Source organism: Microcaecilia unicolor, chromosome 3, assembly GCF_901765095.1.
Source record: "Microcaecilia unicolor chromosome 3, aMicUni1.1, whole genome shotgun sequence".
NCBI classification, from domain to species: Eukaryota; Metazoa; Chordata; class Amphibia; order Gymnophiona; family Siphonopidae; genus Microcaecilia; species Microcaecilia unicolor.
The window spans coordinates 154,854,579-154,880,759 of NC_044033.1; the positions used below are offsets into that span (position 1 = coordinate 154,854,579).

The 26,181-nt window shown below is 42.5% G+C and overlaps 1 protein-coding gene across 1 annotated transcript in view; it reads right to left on the minus strand.

Moving 5' to 3' along the window:
* The window catches only part of TTC27 (tetratricopeptide repeat domain 27), a 302,320-nt gene extending 278,585 nt beyond the window's left edge, over positions 1-23,735 (minus strand). The window contains exons 1-3 of the mRNA XM_030196512.1: positions 23,452-23,735; positions 8,387-8,558; positions 6,506-6,635 (exon numbers count right to left, since the gene is read on the minus strand). Of these exons, the coding sequence (XP_030052372.1) occupies positions 6,506-6,635; positions 8,387-8,558; positions 23,452-23,554 (405 nt within the window). The 5' untranslated portion in view covers positions 23,555-23,735. The remainder of the gene's footprint in view (positions 1-6,505; positions 6,636-8,386; positions 8,559-23,451) is intronic.
* Between the last annotated feature and the right edge of the window lie 2,446 nt (positions 23,736-26,181).

The window sequence follows — 26,181 nt, forward strand, 5'->3', positions numbered from 1 at the left end:
GACCTCCGTTAAAAAGGCGAAAAAGCTAAGGTTTTCAGGAACTTATTTTCTACAAATTTATCAAAATTTTGGATTTACCGCAAGGCTGATGCATGCAGAATTACAGACTGGAAAGCAGATTTGAAGATAATTCATTCATTAAGGGGTAGATGCATCAAGCAAACGTAAAAAAATCAGAAACGTTAAAACCTTTACCGAATTTCAAATAACGAAGCATGCTCCAAAAACACAGCCCCAAAAAGTTTGGTGCGGTATTGGAAAGAACGATGCACCAATCCCCGTCGCTAATCGGCTCGTAAAGCATGCGCAAAGCAGCCAAGCGTTATGCTGGCTGCTCTGCGCATGCCAGAAACGTTCAAAACACAGTCAAATCACAAGCACATGGCTCCCAAATCAAAATAAAAATAAAAAAAGGATCGGGAGGGGGCAAGGGCGCTCATCAGGAGCGTCCTGTACGGACGGCCTTGCCCCCCCCCCCCCCGCTGCTCCCCACTTTCCGCCGCTCCCCCCACCCCGAAAAAGCAAACTTCTAGAAGCCCCTGCCCCCCTCCCTTCCTCACTACTCTCTCACCTCAGCTCCGCCTCCCGACATCCTCCGTCCGTGCCCCGCCCCCTTTTGGGGTCGTCGCCGCCATTCCCCTCCTCCATCGGGCCCCCCTTCCTCTTACCGGGCCCGTGCAGCGCCTCTCTCCTCTGTCCGAGGCGCTGCACGGGCAAGAAGAAAGCTGAATCAGCTGATGCCTGCCTTCGCGATGGCGCGTCTTTCTCCTGCTGCGCCCGCCCCTGTCTGACGTCAGTAACCTACGTAGGTTACTGACGTCAGACAGGGGCGGGCCCAGGAGGAGAAAGACGCTCTATCGAAGCTAGGCGAAGGCAGGCATCAGCTGATTCAGCTTTCTTCTTGCCCGTGCAGCGCCTTCGGACAGAGGAGAGAGGCGCTGCACGGGCCCGGTAAGAGGAAGGGGGGCCCGATGGAGGAGGGGAATGGCGGCGACGACCCCAAAAGGGGGCGGGGCACAGATGGAGGATGTCGGGAGGCGGAGCTGAGGTGAGAGAGTAGTGAGGAAGGGAGGGGGGCAGGGGCTTCTAGAAGTTTGCTTTTTCGGGGTGGGGGGAGCGGCGGAAAGTGGGGAGCAGCGGGGGGGGGGCAAGGCCGTCCGTACAGGACGCTCCTGATGAGCGCCCTTGCCCCCTCCCGATCCTTTTTTTATTTTTATTTTTTTGTGTGTTTTCTGAGGTCCTTTGGACCAATCACAGCGCTTTTAGCTCTGCTAATGCGCTGGGATTGGCTCAAAGTTTGTTTATTTTTTCACTTAACACTTTTTCCTGGCACAGAGCTGTCCTAACGAGAGGTCCAGACCTCTCGTTAGTTTTCCTGCCTTTTTCCTGCGTAAAGGCAATCGGAAAAGGTTAGTGCATGTCGTTTCAATGGGGTTTTCACACTAATTGCTCATCTCCATTCCGTTTTCGTTAGCTGCTACTACCGTCGAAAAATAGGCTTTAGTGCATGGAAAGGATCGGAAATTCTTCCTTAAGGGCTCATTTAACGATGAAAAACGTTTAGTGCATCTGGGCCTAAATCCCTTAGCTAGTAACTGTACAGGGCTCAACATTTCTTAGGATCTTATCCAGATTTGGAACTGGAATTTGTATTCACTTATGCACATTTATAATTGCAGATTCATAATGGGTTCAAGAAGATATACAGTAAGTTCTTTAACACAGTAGTAGGGAAGGAGCAGATAGGAGGCAACTTTTTTCCCCTTCACCCACCCACATACAGCATATCTGGCAATGGAGAAAGGTTTTAGGTTGTGGTTGGTGGGGCAATGGGAGAGAAGCCAAAGCTGCAACTACTAAGGACGGGTGGGATTCTGCAACCATCCACCTACCCCAAAAGCTGTAGCTTTAGCCTCTCTCCATTGCCCACTTGCCTCCAGCAAACAGCCACTTTTCATCACCTACCAACAGCCTTGGCTCACATCCCCATCAGCCTCTGAAGTTACCTCTGCGCTACCTCTGAGAAAAGTAGTTTCTCAATCCCAACGTTCCCCCCCCTACACAAACACACAATTCAGATGCTTAAAAAATTTAAATGTAGTCTACCAACAGGGCTGCTACAGTATTGCCTCCTTAGCAACATGCTCCTTAAGGACTACTTCTGCGGTTGCTATCACTCCTCCTGATAAAGGTGGCTCCAGTGTGGGCTGCCTCTCTCTTTACCCAGCAGATGCACACACACACACCCATAGCTCTTGCTCTTCCTCGACCCCACCTCCCAGCTGTGACCCAGTAAGGATCATAAGCAGAAGTAAAGAGTAGCTGTGCATCGGGCCACATCCTCCTCCTCTGCCTCTTTGACACTAAATGCAAGATTTGACATATGTGGTTCAAATTTTAAATTCCATACCAAGTGACAGGTGGCTGTGATTTTCCTTCTGCTTCTATTCAGTGCCTGCTAGGAACTTGCAGTGGGTAGGGTTGCCAATTTTCTGGCAGAGAAAAACCCCAAACCTTCCCTGAGCCATGCTCTTCCTGTACTGCCACCATGCCCCACCCACTGTTACACCCTTCCCTCCTACATCCACTGTCCACACTTAAGGTTGCCATTTCAGAAGAAAGAAATGACGTGTTATGTACATTCTATGATTTCACTAACACTGTCTGATGTTATGACAAATTAAAATTGAAGTTTTGAAGTCACTTCAGTAATGCCAACATACAATCCCTCCACTGCAAAACACTAAGCACAAGCTCATACAAACACTCAATCTTACCGGACCATAAACAGCATTAACTCCCAGGACTCAAAGAGCAACAATCTTCTGTGAAAAGGTAGCAATGTAAATATTACACTGTGCCTAAAATAACAATACAATGCATACATCATCTAGTGACAAAACAGACTGCTACAAATCTCTACACAGAAACTACATGGTAGCAGAATACCGCACCTTGCTCACAGGTACAAAACTCAGACAGACCCTGAACAAAAATGAAAGAATGAACTACAGACCAGTAAGACATATGTAGGGAGAAAAAATGAACTGGAAACCTTAAGGAGTTAGACTCTGAAGGTACAGCAATACTAGAGAAACAGAAATGGAAATGCACATTTCCCAAAGCTGACATGATTCAATTAATAAATTCAAAATAAAACTTTTTGTACCTGCCTGACATTTCTTCTCTCTCCGCATCCGCCATCATTCTTCTTTCTGTCCCCGTCTTGTCCAGATTCTCTCCTCTGTGTCCCTGTTCCTATCTTACCCCAATATCCAATGTTCAGCATTTGCCCTCTTAGTATCCCTACCATCCTCATATTCAGGATTGCCCAGCCTGTGCGAAGCAGGAAGTTAGCTAAAAGAAGGTGGGACCCAACAGAGGAAAGGACCCGAACATGGCTAGAGGAGCACGTCTTAATCGCTGCCAGTGATCAGTCAAGTTTAGAGGACCTGGGGGAGGGGGCTACACACTGGACTTGAGGCAGGAAGCAGAGTCACTAGCTAGACCCTGATGGGTAGATAGGTACTGTGTACAGACATATCATCTTCAGGGTGCAAAACCTAGGCGCTAGGTCTGATTTTTTAAGTGCCGTGGAGGGGCATAATCGAACGTCGCTGGCCAAATAGATCACCGGCGATCTATGTTGGCGGGGGCGCTACAGCTGGCCGGAACCGTATTATCGAAAAAGATGGCCGGCCATCTTTTTTTTTCGATAATACGGTTTAGCCCGGCCAAATGCCTTGGAGTTCGCCGGGTTTGAGATGGCCGGGTTTGTTTTTCAGAGATAATGGAAAGTTATGTCGGCCATCTCAAACCCCGGCCAAATTCAAGGCATTTGGCCATGGGAGGAGCCAGCATTTTTAGTGCACTGGCCCCCCTGACATGCCAGGACACCAACCAGCCACCCTAGGGGTCACTGTGGTGGACTTCAGAAAAGCTCCCACGTGCATTGCTCCCTTACTTTGGGAGGTGAGCCCCCCAAACCCACTACCCACAAATGTACTGCACCCACTAAATTTGCTCCAGGGACCTGCATACAGCCTCTAGGACTTATTGCTGCTGTATAACTTTGGCACACCAGTTCACGCCTGAAGACTAACCTCTCTGAAAAAGTCCTGTCTTGAAATAAGCACGTTTACTCACAGTTAACTGCAGATCAGAGGTTGTGCCCCACTGGCAAAAAGAGTCCCCTGGTACTAAGATTAGCAGTAGGTAAGAGCTGGCACAATGGTGTACAATGCCCTCTTTCAGCACCATTCAAGTAAGAACTACGTTCTCTAACGTGGGTAACACAAGAAAGAGAACTAAAACTGGCTTACAAAAACGGCCACTACCGCATGGACTACAACAGGAAACAAAACAGGGCACACTCTGACCCAGTTAGCAGTGGGGAAAAGCACCATGGGAGTACAGCCCAGTACCCTACACCCACCACAATGCATTGCTAATGTGACTCTGCAGGGCACCTAACAGAAAAGGTGTCACACTCACCCGAGAGCCACATCGCAACCAGGGAAAGGCTGTCGGAGGATACAACACATTCTGCTGTCATGGAGGTGGGTACGGCATTTGAGGCTAGCATAGACTGGCAAAAAAGGTTTTTAGTTTTATTTTTTTAGTATGGAAGGGGGTTGGTGACCACTGGGGGAGTATGGGGAGGTCATCCCCCATTCCCTCCAGTGGTCATCTGGTCAGTTGGGGCACCTTTTTGAGGCTTGGTCGTGAAAATAAAAGGACCAAGTAAACCCGGCAAAATACTGCTTAACGCCGCTTTTTTTTTCCCATTATCGGCAAAAGCCCATGCCCGCCTTCGCTAATCTACTGACATGCCCCCTTGAACTTTCGCCGGCGAAGGGACGGGAAAGCGGCGATGCTGTCAAAAATGCCGCTTTCGATTATACCGATTTCGCCGCTTTTAAGAAATCGCCGGCCATCTCCCGATTTGTGTCGGAAGATGGCCGGCGATCACTTTCGATTATAAGCTGGATAGCGACCTGGCACCTGGGGTTTGTTGAGCCTTGCTGTAGTATATCTCAAGATGTGAAATCAAACTGGATTGAGCTTCTTTAAACTAATACATTAAGTGGCATTCTGAAACCGGCATGCTACAGTGTCAGAGACTGTTGATCAGTCAATTTTGGCTTGACATTATGGACAAAATTCAATTGATTATGAAAAGAACTGTCCCATATCACAATTGATAAAAATGAAAAACTATTTATAGCTATTGACTTTAGGTGTCAAAGTATCTTGGAGGCATTCACAGATATGCAATACACATCCTCAAGGCAGAAGCTGGCCTGGGCTCGAAGCCCAAGGTAAAGTTTATATGCAACAAAAAACTTTTCCAAATATAGAAACAAACTTAACAGGTGTACATTAAAAATACTATGCTATAGACAACTGAAATAAATAGAAAAGAAGGAAAAAAAAGCCTCAAAGCCAAACCCCCGCTACACTTTCAAAGTGGTAGGGATTTAAAGTTAAGTATCTCATAGGCATAAAAAACTCTCTCTCTCAATTTAAACAGTGTTTTATGCAATGCAGGAATATAAACGATCAATGAAAAGATCAAAAAAAGACCATCTGCACATTGATGTATTACAGTCCACCGACAGTGGCCAGCATTTCCCATAAATGCCCCAGGGCATAACAGGACCAAGTATACCACGCATACTGTCTTCATTGAGAGTATGTTTTGTATTAAGTAGGTTCTTTCCCCTTCTCTAATTTGATATTTGACTTGTAAAGTTTATATGCAAGTCAGCCGCTACATACAATGAAATCTATGAAGACAGCATGTGGGCTAATACTAAGAACTTCTGTTTTATTCTCCATTACTTTCCTAATGATTCCCAATATTCTGTTTGCTTTTTTGACCAATGCAATGCACCAAGGCATTATTTCACACGTTGCCCATAAAGACACCTAGATCCTTTCCCTGAGTAGCAACTCCTAAAACAGAATCTAGCACAGGGTACCGGTTTGGATTTACAAGTACATTGATTTCTCGACTGCTTTTAAGTTATACAGCCTTGATACTGTTTCTAGAAGGTGAACAGGCAAGTCTGTCTACCACCATCTGGTATATGGAGATAAATCACCTATGCCATTGAACTTGTGCCCTAAATATTCTTGCTAAAATTTGAAGATTTTTTTTCCCAGCACTCATAAAATTGTTTAAAGAAATATAAAATTAGATATACATATCCTCTTCATATTCAATGAAACCTCTCAAATACTGTTATCCTGTCTGGCATGGCTTGTAAGAACCTCCAATCAAGGAGTGGTTTCTTATGGTCTCCAAGGGTATCAATTCCTAGAACCACAGCCTTTAACAAACTGGTTTGTTGAAGACTGTACAAGTGTAGTACAAAATAGAAGTATACATTACTTGCATTTGTTTGCTGCGCCCATATAGATTTTATGCCCCCTGTATTCTTTCCATGAAAAGGCTATAAAACACAACCACTGCCAAAAAAAATGGATCAAGAAAACATACCTCTTGGAACTGATGCAGCACAGCAGATGGCAAGAAATCCGAAGGCTGCAAGCATACAGGGGGCCCAGTCCAATTGCTCTGAATAAAGAGCTGCAAACTTCCAATGCCAAGTAAAAGCACTATTAGTTCTCTGCAAAGAAGATAGATATGGTTCATACACAATAAACAATAGAAGATTTTCCTACTTGTTACTGGCATTTCTCAAAGTTTCATCAGCAATAGCCCTACTGATCATTCCACCAGCAGAGAAATACAAGAGACATGCAAAGGAGGCTTCTTTCTGAAATAGAAAAATGTTCCCTTCAAGTTGATTCTTCCCAAGCTGTATAATAATTCTTAAAAACTTAATTATGAGGAGAGAGGGGATGAAAATCCTACCTAAAAAATATTAGAGTCCCTTCATGGTCTGGATCCAAAACAGGGCAGGAAAGCAACATCAGCAGCCTAGTACTCTTAACATATCCCCTACTGCCCTTTCCTCACCCCTGTACAATTTACATATTGGCTGTTTGGACCACACAACGCTCTTGACTGAGAGCAGGGTTGTCTGAACAGTGTTGGCGACGGGTGTGCTACCAGCAGAAGTAGCTAACTGGAAGCAAGGCCTGCTGGTATTGCTCTCCTACTGACTGGACTATAGAGGGGAGGGGGTAAGACATCCACACACAAGCAGGGAGGAAGAATGGTTTGAAACTCCAGGATGGGGGACCACTCAGACTGAATAGGAGGTTAAGGACTCAAACTGAGTAGAGCTGCGCTTCCAAAATTATATTCAATATGATCCCATTTTAAAAACTTAAAAATTCACACAGCAAATGGCAGTCCTACAGGTTATTTCCCCTCTCCTCACTTATACAAAGAATTAAATCAGCGGCAGAAGTCAGCACAGGATCTACGTCAGTGTGCATTCACAGACCTCAGTACTTTGCACATGTTTCCAGTTTAACAGGAAGCCTACGAAAGAGGAGAGGGCAAGGCCTGTGGATGTCCAGTGACTCACAGGTCCCATGATGACTGCTACTATTGTGCATAGTTCACAGTAGAGGTGTAGTGATGTGGAACAGCACTATTTCTATGACCCCATCTGGATCCTGACGCAAAGTCTGGGAACCACTAGCAGAAGAACTGGTGTGTGTAGGTGGGTGGGGGGAGGAGATATGGAATATAAGAGTGTAGGGACTCCAAGATTAGGTAGGAATTAAGAGGAAAACAGGTTCAAGCAGGTTGAGTGTAAACTCAAGCCAGTGGAGAACTTTCTGGAGGATTTAGTTCATGCCATGAGGACCAATCACTTCCTTGCACACCAGCATATAAATACAGCCTCTCACAGTGGCTACGGTAGACGGCAAAGTAAGCAGAAACTTGACATGAGGGCAAAAGACTGTTGAATGTATAAAGTAATAGTTAAACAATAGTTAACATGAGGTGGAAAAACTACTGTAAATCAATATGGGTTGTTGAAGGACCTGCACACACAGCAGTAAGATAGGGGAGACATGATAGAGGTATATAAAATAATGAGTGATGTGGAACAGGTGGATGTGAAGCATCTGTTCACGCTTTCCAAAAATACTAGGACTAGGGGGCATGCGATGAAACTACAGTGTAGTAAATTTAAAACAAATGCTGTCGTGGACAGGATGCTGGGCTCGATGGACCCTTGGTCTTTTCCCAGTGTGGCATTACTTATGTACTTAAACAATATTTAACATGAGGTGGAAAAACTACTGTAATCAATATGGGTTGTTGAAGGACCCGCACAGCAGTAAGATAGGCTTGTTGGTCTCATGCTTTTATTTTTAACTTTTCAGATGTAAATATCTGCTCAATGCCAGGAAGTCTATGCACAAATTATAAGAAATATGCATAAATGCACTCTACCTGTCATCATTAACACTAGTATTGTCCAGGTATGCAAGAATGTGCCTTTCGAAGTAGCTGTCTATCTTCTCCTCTGCACAGGCAGGTGTACCGAAAATGTCCTGAACCAGTGGACTTCTTAAAGCAGCTTCAAACTTCCCATCGAATAGAAACCACAGCAGGGACTCACTTTCTGCAAGTCAGTCAACCAGTTAATATTAGGGAATATGAAAGAAATAAAAAACACACACACAGGCCTGTCATACCATGGAGGCTGCTTAGGCAACCCAATTCTTGCCACAAAGAATAAGAGATTAAAGCACACACAATTTGAAAAATAATAAAACTGGTTCAAGTGCACATTCCAAAAAGTGAAATGCAAGTGAAGGCTAAGGGGCCATTTTACTAAAGCTTAGCATGTGCTAAATACCGTGCGCATCCTATTTTATACTTATAGACCATATGGCACTCACTGCGCACTAATGTCCGTTAGTGTGTGCTAAGGTTTTTTAAAAAGGTACCCAAGATGTTAAATATAGGAATAAATGTCTTATGTACTATATCAAACCAAAATCCTACAATTGCACCAAAACTATATCACCCTTATACAGATCGCAACACTGATTTATATCAATCATTCTATGCAATGCACAAACAGTATTTTCTATATTAACATGATCTGTAAAATGGTAACAGTCGCACACAAAACAAAAAGTCATACAATTGAACAAATGAATTAGCCATAGTCCTGGAATAACCTTAAAAATTAAAGACTCTTTAAAAAAAAAAAAAGCCTTTTGTTTTCAGGTAACCAAAGCAAAGATTTAAGAATGGGCAGAATGTTCCCCAGGTCCATAACCAGTAAGCATTCTAATCACTAAATTTTGAACAAGCTACAATCCAAGCAAATGACTTGCTGGCAGAACCAAATGGATAAAGCATTAGTCAAGATGGCAGTCAGTCGGAGCAGAATATTTCAGAATGTCTCAGAAGTCTCAGCTTCAAAAAGGCAATGTCAAAAACAAACATTCTTAATCAAATTTCATCAACATACGCTTATCAAAACATACCCTTAGGTTGCATATGGCCCTGAGTACCTGAAGAATAGGACGATCCTCTACATACCATCAAGGTCACTAAGGTCCTCTCAAGAACTATCACTAACCACACGCTCTCCTAAGACATTACACGATGTAATACCCGCAAGCAAGTCTTCTCCAGAGTAGCCCCCACACTCTGGAAAGCACTGCCTGAAAGGCTCCGCTTAACACAAGACAATCTCTAGTTCAGGAAGCAGGTGAAAGCTTGGTTCTTCAACCAGGCCTTTAATGGAAGAAGTAACTAACTTGTTAGTCTCACAGGACATGTTTATCCACTCCCACCCTAGCTGAGATAATATTTAACCATCTCTAATTTAAAGAAAGTTGTACATGAGGTCATAGTCACCTTACTTTCTAACTCTTCTTACTCTATTACCTATCTACAGTGCTTTTCTTGCACTGGCACCTTTTTTCTGAGGGCTGGCTCACCTGCCGGCCCTCAGCTCCCCAACTTTCCATTCTGTCCCCTGCAAATCTTCTATTTACCCAAAGTCACAGCGGCGAACCGGCGGCAGCAAAAGCAGCAAGCAGGCAGGCTCGCCTCCTCGTTGCTTCCCTGCCCTCTCAGCGTCCCGCCTTCCTCTTATGTAATTTCCTTTCCGCAAGGGCGGGACGCTGAGCAGGCAGGGAAGCAACGAGGAGGTGAGCCTGCCTGCTTGCTGCTTTCACTGCCGTCGGTTCGCCGCTACAACTTTGGGTAAATAGATTTGCAGGGGGCAGGCAGGTGGAGGCTGGGGCGAGTCACTGGACATGGATGGGAGGGAAGGATAGGGGAGAGAGGAAAGTTTCAGACATGGATGGATGAGAGGCGAGGGGAGAGAGGAGAAATGCTGGACATGGATAGAGTGGAGGGAAGGAAAGACAGAGGAAGGAGATGCACATTGATGGTGGGGAGGGGAGAGAGTTGAAATGCTGGACATGGATGGAGAGAAGGAAAGAGAGAGGAAGTGAGATGAACATGGATGGAGGGGAGAGTAGAAATGCTGTCCATGGATGGAGGGGGAAGGAAGAGAGAGAAAGTGAAATGAACATGGATGGAGGGGAGGAGAGAGGAGAAATGTTGGACACGGATGGATGAGAGGGAAGAGAGAGGAAGGACAGGAGATGCATATGGATGGAGGGGGGGAAGAATAGGAAGGAGTTGCATACTGACAGAGTTGAGGGAAAGGGAAAAGAGGAGAAAAACTGCACATGGAGAAAATAGGCAAAAACTGGATCCATTCTATACCTCCTCAAGTCTGCAGAGGACCCAGCTTTTACCTATGGATGTAGAGCAAGACATGAAGAAGAGAGGAGGAAAGTAAAGATATAAATGGAAAGGAATCCCTGGAAACGGAGTTAAGGGAACAGATAGAGAGCAGTAGAATCAGAGACTGGGACCGACATGATCAGAAAAACAAAGTCACCAGACAACAAAGGTAGAAAACATCATTTTAGTGTTTGGAATATGTCCAATTTAAGAATTTACATCTGCTATCTTAATTTGCACTGGGTATACTGGAGCTGCAACATCTTACAGAAATTATTTATAATGAAAAAATTCAAGTTATTTTTTTCTCCTATACTGGTATAATATTTTCAATGATGCCTGTTTATATGCGTCATGGTTGGTATAAGGGGTGTGGCAAACATGGGTGTGGCTATCATAGGGGCAGAGCCATAGGTGGTGGCCCCGCCCATAATAAGTACCGGTACCTTTTTTCCTACAAAAAAGCACTGCCTATCTATATGTTCCATCTTTGCTTTACTGTTCACTATCAATTAAAATGTTCTACTACGTATTGTGTTGACATTGTAAGTAGTATACTACTGCATACTTTGTATTGTTATTTGAATATTTTTACCGCTGTAATTGCCTATTGCTCATGTTTGATATAGTTTTACTGTACACCGCCTTGAGTGAATTCCTTCAAAAAGGCAGTAAATAAATCCACCCAAACAAAAGTAAATTCAGCTCATGCATCCTCCTCCTCCTGCCATGGAGAAGAGAGACCTGATGTTGGCACTTGCTTAGAATTCCCCAAGTAACAAATGCAGGCCACAGTCATCCTGCTCCCCCCCCCCCCCCAAATGGTAATACCCAACCCTTCTTTTAGAAATGCAGGGATGGGGTTTTTTTGTTTGTTTTTTTTAAAGGAGGCTGGAGCCATCTGCCTTCCCATCCCAGTTGCAGCATCCTGAACAATGACATGCAAGTTTACTTATTTTACTATGGATTCGTAAAGAGCTCTTCAAATTATGCATATAGATGAGGGACCAACAAACCCCAGGTGCCAGGTTGCCATGGTGACAAATATCAGACCTAATACCTAGGTTTTTTGCAAGCTGAACACACAGGCAGCTCTATTGGACCTGTGAAAACCAAGCAGCACAGGGCCCTCCAATTTTCCATCCCCTACAAAACTTCCTATGCAGCACCTCAGACAATCGAATATACACCCCCACATACACACACACACCCAATCCCTGGCCCAGCATTGATCAAAGTGGCAGAAAAAGAACAGCTATGCAGATATTTTATTTTCCCATTCTGTCTGAATTTAATGGTGTGAAAATGTTGACAAATGCTGTTTTTATGTAAATGTTTGCTTGAATGTCTCAGCATTTTTTAAATATTAATCCTGTGTAAGATGGGTAAGATCTAAGGTTGATCAACTGCCGGGTGCTGGATGGGCATCAACTTCAAATTTTGAAGTCGTGTAGCTTCACGGTTCTGATATATTCATAAAACATAAAAGGAAAAATTAGTTCTTACTTTATAATTTTCTTTCCATTAGACACAACCGAGGCCGATCAAAAGCCTAATCAACTGTTTCTCCCGTTTCTCCTTCTGTTGAAAACAGCCTCTGCAATCTGACCAACCTACAAAGCACAAAGGGAAAATAAACAGCATGCAGCGACACAACCCCAGGGCGGGTCTCTGGATTGATCTGTTGGGACTAAAGGAAAGGAAAGAAAATTTCAGGTAAGAACTAAATTTTTCCTTCCATTACATACCACAGATTAATCCAGAGACGAATGGGAAGTACCACAGCAGTTCTCCAGCGGGGTGGGCCATGGCAAAAGCAGCCCCTCAGGCCCCAAGAGTTGCAGAAATGTGAGAGCAGAAAACCAAGAAGTAGAGCAGCCCTTGTCGACACCGGAAACAATTAGCGACTAGGCCCAGGAAGGAGGCCAAGGCAAGGCAGTAGGCCAAGATCTGAAGGAGTGTGCCTGGCGATCCAAAAAAGGTGGATCACCACCCAGCAATTGTAACCTGGATGCCTGGTTATAAAATTTGGGACCAACAACCCAGACCCCACGGGCAACCTCCAAGCCCTTCACCAGAATGCCATATAGTTGGACACCCCTGAATTAGGGGGGAAAGCCTGAAAACCTGACCTGGCAAGGGCTGAAGTTGGACACCCCTGAATTAGGTTAAAAAACCAGCGAGACTTGCGCCACAAATTATTTTGTGTCTAGTGGCATTAAGAAAAATTAAAATTAACCAAATTCTTCAGTAAATAAATATCAAACTATAAAAATCATTAAAAGCACCACTTAGCATAAATATTAAAAACAGCCCAACAGAAAATGGCACCCAAAATGAAAACAATAAAACCATTAAAATAGTGTAAAGCTAAATTCAGCAAAAACTACTTCAAAATCGGTAATAAACCAATCAAAAATTGTAAAAAAGAAACACAAAAACTTATAAAAATGTTTTTGCTTCCATGGTTCACTGTCATCATCATGCGTTTCAACACTGAGAAACACACCAGAGAACTAAATGGTAAGGAACAACACTCATACATTTAAAAAAAAAAAAAGTGTTATTAGTTAAAGCAAGTTTTTAAAAAATATGTTTCTTTTTGCCATAATATTGCAATCTCATAAGCACTGTCATTGGAACAAGGAAGCAACAGTATTTAGTGGTTATTGTTTTCAGCGATTGTTGGCGCCAATTTTTGTTCAGCTGTTTTTAGTATTTATGCATTTAACTGGTGCTTTTAATGATTCATTTATAATATAACTAGTAAAAAAGCCCCGTTTCTGATGCAAATGAAACGGGGGCTAGCAATGTTTTCTTCTGTGTGCATGTGGGAGTGTGTGTGTCCCTGCCCTCTGCCCCCTCCCCCCTCTGAGTCCTTCAGTAAAAAAGCCCCGTTTCTGATGCAAATGAAACGAGGGCTAGCAAGGTTTTCTTCTGTGTGCAAGTGGGAATGTGTGTGTCCCTGCCTTCTGGCCTCTCTCCCCTCCCCCCTCTGAGTCCTTCACTGTTACAGAGCCAGGGATTTGATTTCCTGCTCTGCTGTTTTCCTTCATTGACTATTTGCGTTACAGAGAGGGCGGGGCAGACACTCATGGGGAAACCGGATATCTCTCCCCCTTCACACTTCCGTCTGGAGTCTTCATAGAACGTTGGTGTTGCCTTGCATATAGAGAGATGTTTATTTAGTACAGGAATTTGGTTAATTTTAATTTTTCTAGTGGCTAACATTTTTTTTTTTTAGTGTGTTTTGATCAAATGACCTTGATCCACAGTAGGAGGTATATACAAACACTGCCTAAAGCAGGAATAGTAATGTATCCACATCGCTGGAATGCTATGTGAGGCTGAGGCTGCCATGTTTTAGAGAAAGTTGATAAAAATATTTACTTTTGGTACATTACAGATAGAGGAGCTGGAAGTTTGTAATATATATTACGCTGTTTATTCATTTTTTTAGCTTTGGTCACGTTGGTGAATGGTTTTTGTTTTTTTAAGCACCACATGGGTAGGGTTTTTTTTTTTCTTTTTAGGGCCTCTTTTCAAGCAGCACTAGCTACTCATGGTGTGGTAATGCTATCAAAGCTCATTCACTATGAAAGGGCTCTGTCGGCATTGCTGCTTGGGAACCGCTAGCACGGCTTGAGGCCCTTGATTTGTTAACCCTATTTACTCCCCTCCCCCCCCCCCCCCCCCCCGGTTTACTACGAGGCATATTTTCAAAGCACTTAGCCTTCCAAAGTTCCGTAGGTTTCTATGGAACTTTGGAAGGCTAAGTGCTTTGAAAATATGCATTACTGTTTAAAAGTTGTTAAAACCACTTAGAATTTTAGTATTTGCAAATTAGTGCATGCCACGCACTTAGGACTTGTAATTGTAGTGTGAATGGTTGATTACTTATCAGAGTTCTGACCGTACACAGTAATTTAAGTTGTTCCACCCATGGGATATATCAATAAAATCCAAGTAGATTTCAGTGCTACTGTTTCCTAGAAAGTTTGCCATTAGTCATGTTTGCACTCCATATCGCAACGGGTAATAAATCTTGTGTTTGAGGAGTGCTTTCTATCTCTTACTCTCAGAAACAAATGTTGCAGTAATGCACTTTTAGCCTTTGGTGAAACTGCTGGTCTTTAAATCTAATTCTTCTTTAATGTAGTGATTTATCCTGCCAATATGAGAAGAACACAAACTTAATTTTAACTGCTTCAGGTTTCTGAAATATTTTATTATGATTAAACTCTTTACCATTTTGATCTGTGTGATAGTTCAGAGTTAAGAAGCAGTAAGAAAATGCAATATTTTGAAATTTTGCTGGACATGGTGGATAGAGAGAGAACAAAAACACAAGCTTTATTACCCGTTGCGATATGGAGTGCTCAGCAAACATGACTAATGGATACTTGGAATGCCCTCCCACGGGAGTTGGTGGAGATGAAAACAGTAATGGAATTCAAAAATGCGTGGGATAAACATAAAGGAATCCTGTTCAGAAGTAATGGATCCTCAGAAGCTTAGCGGAGATTGGGTGGCAGAGCCCGTAAGGGTGTCACATCTCTCTCTGTCCTGCACTCACGTCAAAGCGTGATGATGTCGAGGGCGGGTAAGAAGGCAGGAGGACTGAGGGAACGAACAAACTCACCAAGCTCCAAAGTTCTGAAGCTGACTCCGTGGACGGCCAGGGCTTTCAATAACACCGCCGCTTCGACTGGGTGGCTGGAGGGGGGTGGGGGCAGGGGAGAGAGGAGAATCGCTGCATGCCTCGAGGGGGGGCAGGATACAGGAGAATCGCTGGGTGGCTGGAGGAGGGCAGGGGACAGAGGACAATCACACACACTCTCTCTCTCACAGACACACTCGCACCCAGTCTCACTCTCTCTCTCTGTCACACACACACACTTGCACGGTGCTGCCAACCACGCAGAGGAGGGGAGAGGCAGGGGATCCTCAGACAACAGGTGAGGGGAACGCGGGGGGGGGGGGGGAGGTACATCTCGTCACACACACACACTCTCTCTCACAGTTAGTGTCTCTTCTCTCACTCTTATACAGTCTCTCACACTGTATCGCATTCACTCTGTGTCACACACTCACTCTCACACATACTCTCGGTCTCATACTCTGTCTCACCCAGACTCACTCTCTCAAACATGCACACTCCAAGGAAAACCTTGCTAGCGCCCATTTCATTTGTGTCAGAAACAGGCCTTATTTACTAGTTAATATCAGTCTTTTAAATAGTAGAAATAAACAATACTAAGTGCATTCTACAAAACAAAAGGAGTAAGTTCCCACAAACCATCTTTCTCTTTTAAGCTACACACTGGGAAAAAAAATGTTAATGCTCCCAGATTTCAACCTAATTCATGTTTAATGTAGGATATAACTGCCATAAATAAGTAAATAGACAGAAACTCTGAATGGTTGAGTACCTTATTCGCATAAGTACATAAGTATTGCCATACTGTGAAAGACCAAAGCTCCATCAAGACCAACATCCTGTTTCCAGAAGGCCAATCCAGGTCACAAATACCTGGCAAGATCCCAAAAAAGTACAAAACATTTTATACTGCTTACCCCAGAAATAGTGAATTTTCCCCAGGTCCATTTAATAATGGTCTATGGACTTTTTTAGGAAGCCGTCCAAACATTTTTTTTAACTCCGCTAAGCTAACCGCCTTTACCACATTCTCTGGCAATGAATTCCAGAGTTTAATTACACATTGAGTGAAGAAACATTTTCTCCATTCATTTTAAATTTACTAAATTGTAGCTTCATTGAATGCCCCCTAGTCCTAGTATTTTTGGAAAGCTAAACAGACACTTCACGTCTACCCGTTCCACTCCACTCATTATTTTATAGACCTCTATCATATCTCCCCTCAGCCGCATTTTCTCCAAGCTGAGGAGCCCTAGCCGCTTTAGCCTTTCCTCATAAGGAAATCGTCCCATCCCCTTTATCATTTTCGTCGCCCTTCTCTGCACCTTTTCTAATTCCACTATATCTTTTTTCAGATACGGCGACCAGAATTGAACACAATATTCAAGTTGCGGTCGCACCGTGGTGCGAAGCAAAGGCATTATAACATCCTCATTTTTGTTTTCCATTCCTTTCTCAATAATACCTAACATTCTATTTGCTTTCTTATCCGCAGCAGCACACTAAGCAGAAGGTTTCAACGTTATCATCAACGACAACACCTAGATCCCTTTCTTGGTCTGCGACTCCTAACGTGGAACCTTGGATGACGTAGCTATAATTTGAGTTCCTCTTTCCCACACGCACCACTTTGCACTTGCTCACATGAAACGTCATCTGCCATTTAGACACCCAGTCTCCCAGTCTTGTAAGGTCTTCTTGTAATTTTTCACAATCTTCCCACGATTTAATGACTTTGAATAACTTTAGGTTATCAGCAAATTTGATTACCTCACTAGTTACTCCCATCTCTAGATCATTTATAAATGTGTTAAAAAGCAGCGGTCCCAGCACAGACCCCTAGGGAACCCCACTAACTACCCTTCTCCATTGAGAATACTGACCATTTAACCCTACTGTTTTCTATCTTTTAACCAGTTTTTAATCCACAATAGGACACTACCTCCTATCCCGTGACTCTCCAATTTCCTCTGGAGTCTTTCATGAGGTACTTTGTCAAACGCCTTCTGAAAATCCAGATGCACAATATCAACTGGCTCACCTTTAGCCACATGTTTGCTCACCCCTTCAAAGAAATGTAGTAGATTTCCCTTCACTAAATCCATCTGGACTGTCTCATTAATCCATGCTTTTGAATATGCTCTATAATTTTGTTCTTTATAAAATAGTCTCTACCATTTTGCCCGGCACCGACGTCAGACTCGTCGATCTATAATTTCCCGGATCTCCTCTGGAACCTTTTTTAAAAATCGGCATTACATTGGCCACCCTCCAATCTTCCGGTACCACGCTCGATTTTAAGGATAAATTACATATTACTAACAATAACTCCGCAAGTTCATTTTTCAGTTCTATCAGTACTCTGGGATGAATACCATCTGGTCTAGGAGATTTGCTACTCTTCAGTTTGTAGAACTGCCCCATTACATCCTCCAGGTTTACAGAGAATTCATTAAGTTTCTCCGATTCATCAGCTTCGAATACCATTTCTGGCACTGGTATCCCAACCAAATTTTCTTCGGTGAAGACCGAAGCAAAAAATTCAGTAATCTCTCCGCTACGGCTTTGTCTTCCCTGATCGCCCCCTTTTACTCCTCGGTCATCTAGTGGTCCAACCAATTCTTTTGCCGGCTTTCTGCTTTTAATATACCTAAAAAAAAATTTTTACTATGTGTTTTTGCCTCCAACGCAATCTTTTTTTCAAAGTCCCTCTTAGCCTTCCTTATCAGCGCTTTGCATTTGACTAGACATTCCTTATGCTGTTGATATTTGTTTTTGTGGCACATTACAGGAGAAAAAAAATCTCTGCACAAATATAACACATGCTAGGGTGCCCCTATAAACCGTCCCTCCAAATAACACACCGATTAAGATATATAACAAATTACTACTCTACCTATGAAAAGCTATTCCGTTGTTATACTTCTTCTGTATATATCCATATGCTGCATAGGCTGGAATGTTTGAAAATATGAGATTAAACAAAAATGTTACCAACAATAAAGAATGACGAGGATGCAGCAGCTCATAGGTCTGTTTACTTTGAGTGTACACAGAATGACAGCTGTATGGGGAAGGGGAAACAGCCTAACCTAAGTGGCTTCAACTTTTTGACATCATGCTGACTCCAATTCTCAATCAAACCTCATTGTGTTGAAAGAACAGGAGACAGCAGGAGCATGCTTGGCCCATTCTGTGGGCCGAAGCCAGTAGGAGGAGCTTGCAACCATACATAAAGTCACCCAAAATACCACCAAACGCCTACTAAAACAATAAGAAGCACTTATTAGAAAAAAAATGGACGGCCTATGCATGGTCCATTTGTAAAAAGGTGTTCAAGTTGGATAGGCAGTTCCTTAAAAAAAACAGTGAAGGATTAAAGCATTTTATTATTTATTGTTTTGACATTTATAATAGGAGTGGCCTAGTGGTTAGGGTGGTGGACTTTGGTCCTGGGGAACTGAGGAACTGAGTTCAATTCCCACTTCAGGCACAGGCAGCTCCTTGTGACTCTGGGCAAGTCACTTAACCCTCCATTGCCCCATGTAAGCCGCATTGAGCCTGCCATGAGTGGGAAAGCGCGGGGTACAAATGTAACAAAAAATAAAATAAAATAATATCCCACATTATCCCAAGCAAACTCAGTTGATGGATTGCTTGTTGTTACAGCCCCCGAGATGCCAAATTTTGACAAAAAATAATCCCAAATGATCTTGGCTTACTTTAAAGGCACACAGGAACCTAATTTGATATTCAGGTTTACCAATCGGAAAGTCAGAGCATCAGCAAACTGTCAAAGCAAACTATAAACCCCTGACATCCAGTTTTACAAACAGAGTCTAACAGACTTGCCATGTCTGGACTCCTTCAAAGACATTATATAAGACTGTATAGTTTATAAAATGGACTTCCCGTTAGCTGTGTTTGCTGCTTGCAATGGAGCCTTGGAGTCTCAACATTTCAATGTCAAAACATCAAAAAGGAAATTAAACATGAGAATAAATTTAACAGAACTCTCTATATACAAACACACAGCCAGGAAACAACTATTTTTGTTTAAATACCATTTACATCCAAAGACTTTAAGAACAAATATATACAACAGAACTAGAAAATGTTGGCACATTTAGACTGACTCTGGACATAACTTCTGCATGAAGGTAGCTCTTCCCTCATTATTTAATGCCTGTCTTTTAAACAGTAGTAATATTATATCACTTCATTCCACAAAACAAAAGGAGCATATTCCCACATACCACCGTCTCTATTTTGACCTACACACAGGGAAAACATTTAAAGTGCTCTAAGGTTTCAACCTAATTAAGGTTTTTAAAAAAATAAAAAATAAAACAAACTTTGTTCTTAAAAAATAAAAAATAAAAACTTTGCATAGAGCACCTAATTCTCATAACATGATGTCTGTTTTGGTGGCCCTTTACTAGGTGAAAAAAATCTCAGCACCAATACAATACCTGTTAGGGTGTCCCTATAACCAGCCCCTCCAAATTACCCAACGATTAGGACTTAGAACTAAATTACAACTCTAACCGATAAAATGTTGTAATAGTTCTACATCTGTATGCTGCACAAGCTGGCATGTTTCTAAATATAACTGAAATAAAATAACAATGAACAACATGGATCCAAGCAGCTGATAGTTTGCTTTGTTTTGGGTGTACCAACATAGTGGCTATGGGGAGAGACGGCTTCAGTCTTGAGAAGTCAGGCTGTCTCCTGTTCTTTCTCCGACCTCCTTAAGGCTATCCTCCACCACAATGGCTGTGTTAAAAAAAAAAAATCCCACAATGGCTTCACCTAGGGGTCTCTCATAACTTCCTCTCCTTAGACTGTAGTCTACCAACACTTCCATTTCCTCTCCTAAGAATCCCTGGGGGGGGGGGGGGGGTCACCAGCTACTTCAAATGCCATGTGCTCCAGTTAAGTCTTCTCTGTAACCATACCGTCCATGGGCCTTGATGGTGAAAATTTCCACCCTACCAAGTGCTTGGTGTCAGTCTCATATGGCTTCAAGGAAACCGGAGCTCCTCCTCCAAGCTAATAGGTTCCTCTTATTTCAGGAAGTGGCCTAGGAAACACACATGACTGTTGACTAGAAGATATCTTGGAAACTCCCCCCCTCCCTTGGTTCGCAAAAGCCCTTTCACTTCCCCTCAATTCCTCACCATACACAAAAAAGGAATGTCCATGGGAAATAAATGTTCTACATTTCCCCATTTTTTGTTGCAGACAACCCCTAGCTACAGATGCCCATGTGCAAGGCATCAATATTCTGCTCATCCTCAGGATAAGCAGAACTATTTACCTATAAAGGGTACTCTCCAGGGATAACAGTCCTCACACAAAAAAACTCACCCACATCCCCTAGAGCTAGCTTCTCCAAATAACAGTTCTATAAAAGAACAGAATGACCCCACGCTATAACTCTAGCATAAGTACCACAGGTGTGCAGTTTACTGTACTGGAAAGATCTTAGAACTTTGTTTATATTTCTTCAGCCTGAGCACCATGAGATGATATCACCCATACACAGAGAGACAATATCCCACTGCCACAGGTAAGCAGCTTTGCTTTGTAGTACACAAAGGAAAAGAGAGCAGTTAATTGACAGTGTACTGGAAGTCTTATTATCGGTATATAACTAATGCACCGCTCAATATATATTTTTGACTTAGATCTCAATCTACAGCAAAGTTTTAGACACTTTGCAAAAGAACATACCTTGAAACTTCAACAGCACATAATGCAAGCATCATTATGGGGTACAGTGATATGAAGTTTATGATATTATGTCAGGGATTGTCAAACCATGGTCCATTAGCAACTAAGAAATCTGTCATGGCACCTAGGTTTCTTATCAAGAGTATTAAGGAATGTGGGTAGGAGTGCCTGTGAATAGTAAAGAGAATACAGTTTCAGCAGACCCAAAAGACAATTAGGATTAAGCAAGTCAGCCTGACTGAAGGAGCAGACTTATTAACCAGTGTCAGCTGCAGAGGAAGAGTGTCATCAGTTGCTGCCAGCGAAGACAATCATTGCCCTGCAACAGTACAAAGAAGAGGGATATTCAATGTTTAGAAAAAAAATTTCAAAATGCTTTTGCATTTGAATATATTTGGTGAATGGTTTGAATAATGAAAATGGTGTGCAATGATTAAAAGGAGTAGGACTACAGTTTAGACCACTTTGGTCTCTGAGTATCCTTGACATAATATGAGCACAAAAAAATATTTTTTTTCTATGACTTTATAAAGAAAGTATATTGAAACTGTTTGTTAATCATGTTTTTCTCTGTGGAATTACATTGTCACTTACTTTCTCAGAAATGTGTTTTTTTTTTTTTAACATATTGTTCCTCTCAACTTTTGTAATTAGGAAACGTTTAAATGCATTTTTGTTTAGGGATGTTTCCAGGGCAGTGGTTGAAGTTGGTGAACCAGAAAGAGCAAACACCTGAGACACATTGTATCTATTCTTGCTGTACACCGCCTTGAGTGAATTCATTCAAAAAGGCGGTAAATAAATCCTAATATAATATTGTATTCTTTTCTATACAAGATATTGATGTATTTCTATTATTTCTATTATATTGTATTATGTGTAAACTACTCCGTCAATATTACCCAACGGTGGTATATCAAGTTTTAAATAAGTTATGAACTATAGGGACTTACAGCACTTACATCAGAAACATTAGTGGCCCATGTGAAACAATCAGGCAAAAAAAAAAGGACAAATAGGGCTGTTTTTCAATTAAAATTGTAATCACAATCTCACAATTATAGATATGTTTTATTTTTTTTTTGTCAGTGCAGCTCCTTATGACTCTGGGCAAATCACAACCATTCACTGCCAGAGTCACAAGATGATGCAGAGACCAAAAAAAAAAAAAAAAAAAAAAACATATGCATGTTTAATCACAATTACAAATTTTAATCAAAATGCAGCCCTAAAACATTTAAAGGTAATGAAAAGAAATACAAATTGAAAAATTATGAATTAAAGAATCTACAATGGTATGCAGAACAGCTATAAGCAACCTTCTAGTCTTTACAGCCTACTTGAGAAAAGCAAGCCTATAAACAAAATCATTCCCTTCCTACCCCATGGAATACGTTTCTAAAAAAAAAAAAAAAAACTACTTCTAAAGAGGAAGGGGCATTATTGCTGGGTTGGGTTTCTCCTTGAGTGGAGAAGTAGCCTAGTGGTTGTGCAGTGGACTTTGATCCTGGGGAACTGAGTTCAATTCCCACTGCAGCGCCTTGTGACTCTGGGCAAGTCACCTAACCCTCCACTGCCCCTGGTACAAAATAAGTACCTGAATATATGTAAACCGCTTTGAATGTAGTTGCAAAAAACCTCAGAACATTTCTGTGCAAGCTCCTATCCAAAAACTGCATACCCTACAAATATTTTGATATACAAGGATAAAAGAGTCCTTTATGCTCCTGCTTTGTACTGCTCGCTCTCTCTCCCATTTGGCGAAAAGCCTCTCACTGCAAGCACCCTCTCAGCACACGACTTCCCGCACAGTATGATCCAGAAAGCACCAAAGCAGCACGAAGGTTTCAAGGAACATCCAATGAGTTCAATAAACATCCCCTGGCCCGCCCGCAGCAGATGCACAAGCTCGGAACCCACAGGTCCCGTTAAAGCAGTTTAAAAAAAAAAAACAGAAAGGCAGCTGCTCGGCGACCAGGATTTTATTTGGGGGGTGAAAAAGAACAAGAAAGTCATCAAAGACAAGTATGGACAAATATAAGGAGGGGGGGTTATTTAACTACTACTACTACTACTAACTATCATTTCTAACGCGCTACTAGGGTTACGCAGCGCTGTACAATTTAAACATAGAAGCTTACAATCTAAAAGACAAGAGAACAATCTAAAGACAAGTGAACAATCTAGAGGACGAGTGAACAGTTAATCCGATAGGGTGGATTAACGTGCTATAAAAGCCCTATTAGCCTTCCCTTGTACTATCTTGGGTATAGGCGTAAAGCTCACCGAAGCAACGGAAAAACAGCAAGAACAGAGAGAAAAAAGGTCCAATACTCACTTGCCACTACCATTGCTCCACCATCATCATCTGTCCGCCTCAATTCCCGGTCACTAGCTGTCAGGAACCCCCTCAGCAGCACACAGTCTACGATGGCCCGCATCTTTAGCACGGCCTGTATTACCAAAAAACCGGTCGAGAACTGCCGACTACCCTTCCTGCACAGTTACTCTACATCACACCATCAGAACCCTTTACTACGTTCTGTGCTGAACCCATGTGCAAACGCCGGCATAGAGAGCAGCCATGACGGGTTCGCAAGGCACGCCGGGAGGAAATGCGCATTCTATCCTATCACTCACAATCACAACACCGAGCACTTCCTACTTCTCCCAGCTGGAATCAGGAGGAGAGGACAGGGCAAAGCAGAGCCAACCAAAACATAAATATTCTTGCCTTATCCAATCAGAATCCAAGGACCGATCTCCCGCGTGCAGACTAGAGCGAGGGCTTTTAACAGCATGATAGAAGAAAACTATTTGATAGGTTTGTCAGCGACCGCGCTGGGACTTGAGAGCTGAGCTCTCAGAGCTCATCTCTTGGGTTTGGTCTTTCTAGTTCGTTTTCTTCTGTTTATGCTGCCTGTGTTTGCTTTTGGCGAGTGTACTGTAGCTCGGTGTATAGACTGGCAACTTTAAAACGGAAAGGAAAAAAAAGTTCCAGGAGTGAAAAGAGGAGCCGGTAAAGAATGAAGGCTTAGTGACTGACTGCATTTTATAGTAGCTGCGGGGATGAGATTCGGTGGGAGGAAGGAGGACGAAAGAACAGAAGCTGCATGGAAATCAAGGAGGGAAGGAAGAAGAGAAACACAGGGACGGTGTAAAAGCCAGATCTGCCGGATCCCCGGGATTAAGGTGGACGAGATTGTGCGCAAATAGGAGGGTCTGGGTGGGAGAATAATCAATAATCTCCAGCGTTAAATACCATCAACAGAGAAAACAAAAAAAGTTTCGGAGGATATATGTAAAATGTCCATAGCTAAACGACTGGCAAAAAAAAAAAAGAACTTTTTAAAGTTTCGTGATCGAATTCGGGAAGATCCCGAGGATCCCGCTGTATCCGTTTTTTTACCTTTTGGCGGAAACACAGTAGCAGTCGATTGGGACTTGGGGGGGGGGGGGGGGGGGGAGAAACAGAGCAGCACTTGGATGGGAGAAGCTGGATTTTTCTTCGCAAGCATAGACAGGAGACGACATGACGTCAAAAAGTTGAAGCCGACCCCCCCCCCCTCCCCGCCTTATCGATGAACGCAAAACAAACTATTCGCTGCCGCATTCTTGTTGGTAGTATTTTTTTGTTGTTGTTGTTCATCTCAGTTACCAGAAACGTGACGGCTGGCTAGTACAGTATACGGATGTACACAGGCAGAGGAACCGTCAGAACAGAATAACCTCTAATCAGTTAGAGCAGTAATTACTTCTAAATCCTAAATAGTGTTATAGGGACTTCCTAGCAGGCGTTGTATTCGTACAGAGACGTTTTCACCCAGTAAAGAGCCACCAATGTTATGAGAATCGGGTGCTCAACGTTCAGAGTATTTATTTTAAACTAGAGTGATGTGGTAGCTGTGTTAGGCCACTTTTAAAAGTAATAAATAGAAATAAAACAAAACACAGGAAGAGGGTGGGTAAGGTGAGAAATATGGGATCTGGGTGGATGAGAGACAGGGAGAGATGCATGGTAGATAAGAGGATGACAAACCAGTAGAATTGTATGGCTTATAATGAGCTACAAACCCCAGATCTTTAAGTTCTGTCTAGTGAGTGGCAAAATATTTAATCATTCTGACTTCAAAGGTCTTACTTCCTGGATTTTCTTAAAGTTTCATTTTAGTATTCTCACCATAAAATCATTGATACAGTTTTGATGTTGTAAAGTGCTGTCCCACAGAGGTAATATCCTGGTTGGCACTGGCATTTTTCATATGATGGCTATGTAAATTAAATTTTGTCTTCAGCATCTGGCTTGTTTCTCCAATACAGCACCTTTCTTCACACTTTTTACATTGAATGATGAGCATGGGAAGGATTCCTTTAAGTTGAACATTTTTCCTTTCTGATAACTGTGGGATCCTGTGAAATGTGTTGACATGGTTTGCAAGATATGTGCCACTCTCTTCTTTCTGAGTTTCTATCTGGAGCTTGCTTGTCACTAGTTTGTGTTTTAAGTTGGGTGGCTGTCGGAAGGCCAGCACCGGTGGGAATGAGAATATCTCTTTCAGTAGTTCATACTCCTGGAGTACTGACTGTAGATCTTTGATTCTTCTCAATTTTTTTCAACTCTGGGTTGTATGTCACTACAAGGGGGGGAATCCGTCAGTGGCTTTCTTTTCCTTGTACTGCAATAGGTTTTCCCAGGGTATTTTTAAAGGAGGAGGCAACATTCTTGGAGATTCTTTTAGGGTTGTAGCCTTTTTGTTTGAAGGATTCAGTCAGGATGTTGAGGTGTTTATTTTTAAACAACAACATTTTTTAAAAACCTTAATTAGGTGAAACTTGAGAGCATTAAAAAAAAAATTTTTCCTATTCGTAGATCAAAAGAGAAGTGGTATATTATAAAAATGCACATGATATTTTTTATTACTACTATTTAAAAGAGAAGTATTGAATAAATGAGGGAAGCGGTACCTTCATGCAGAAGGCCAGAGTCAGTCTAATTGTGCCAATTCTGTTGTCTGTATTTATCTCTACTTAAAATCTGTTTAGGGATGTAAATGCAAACAGCACACTG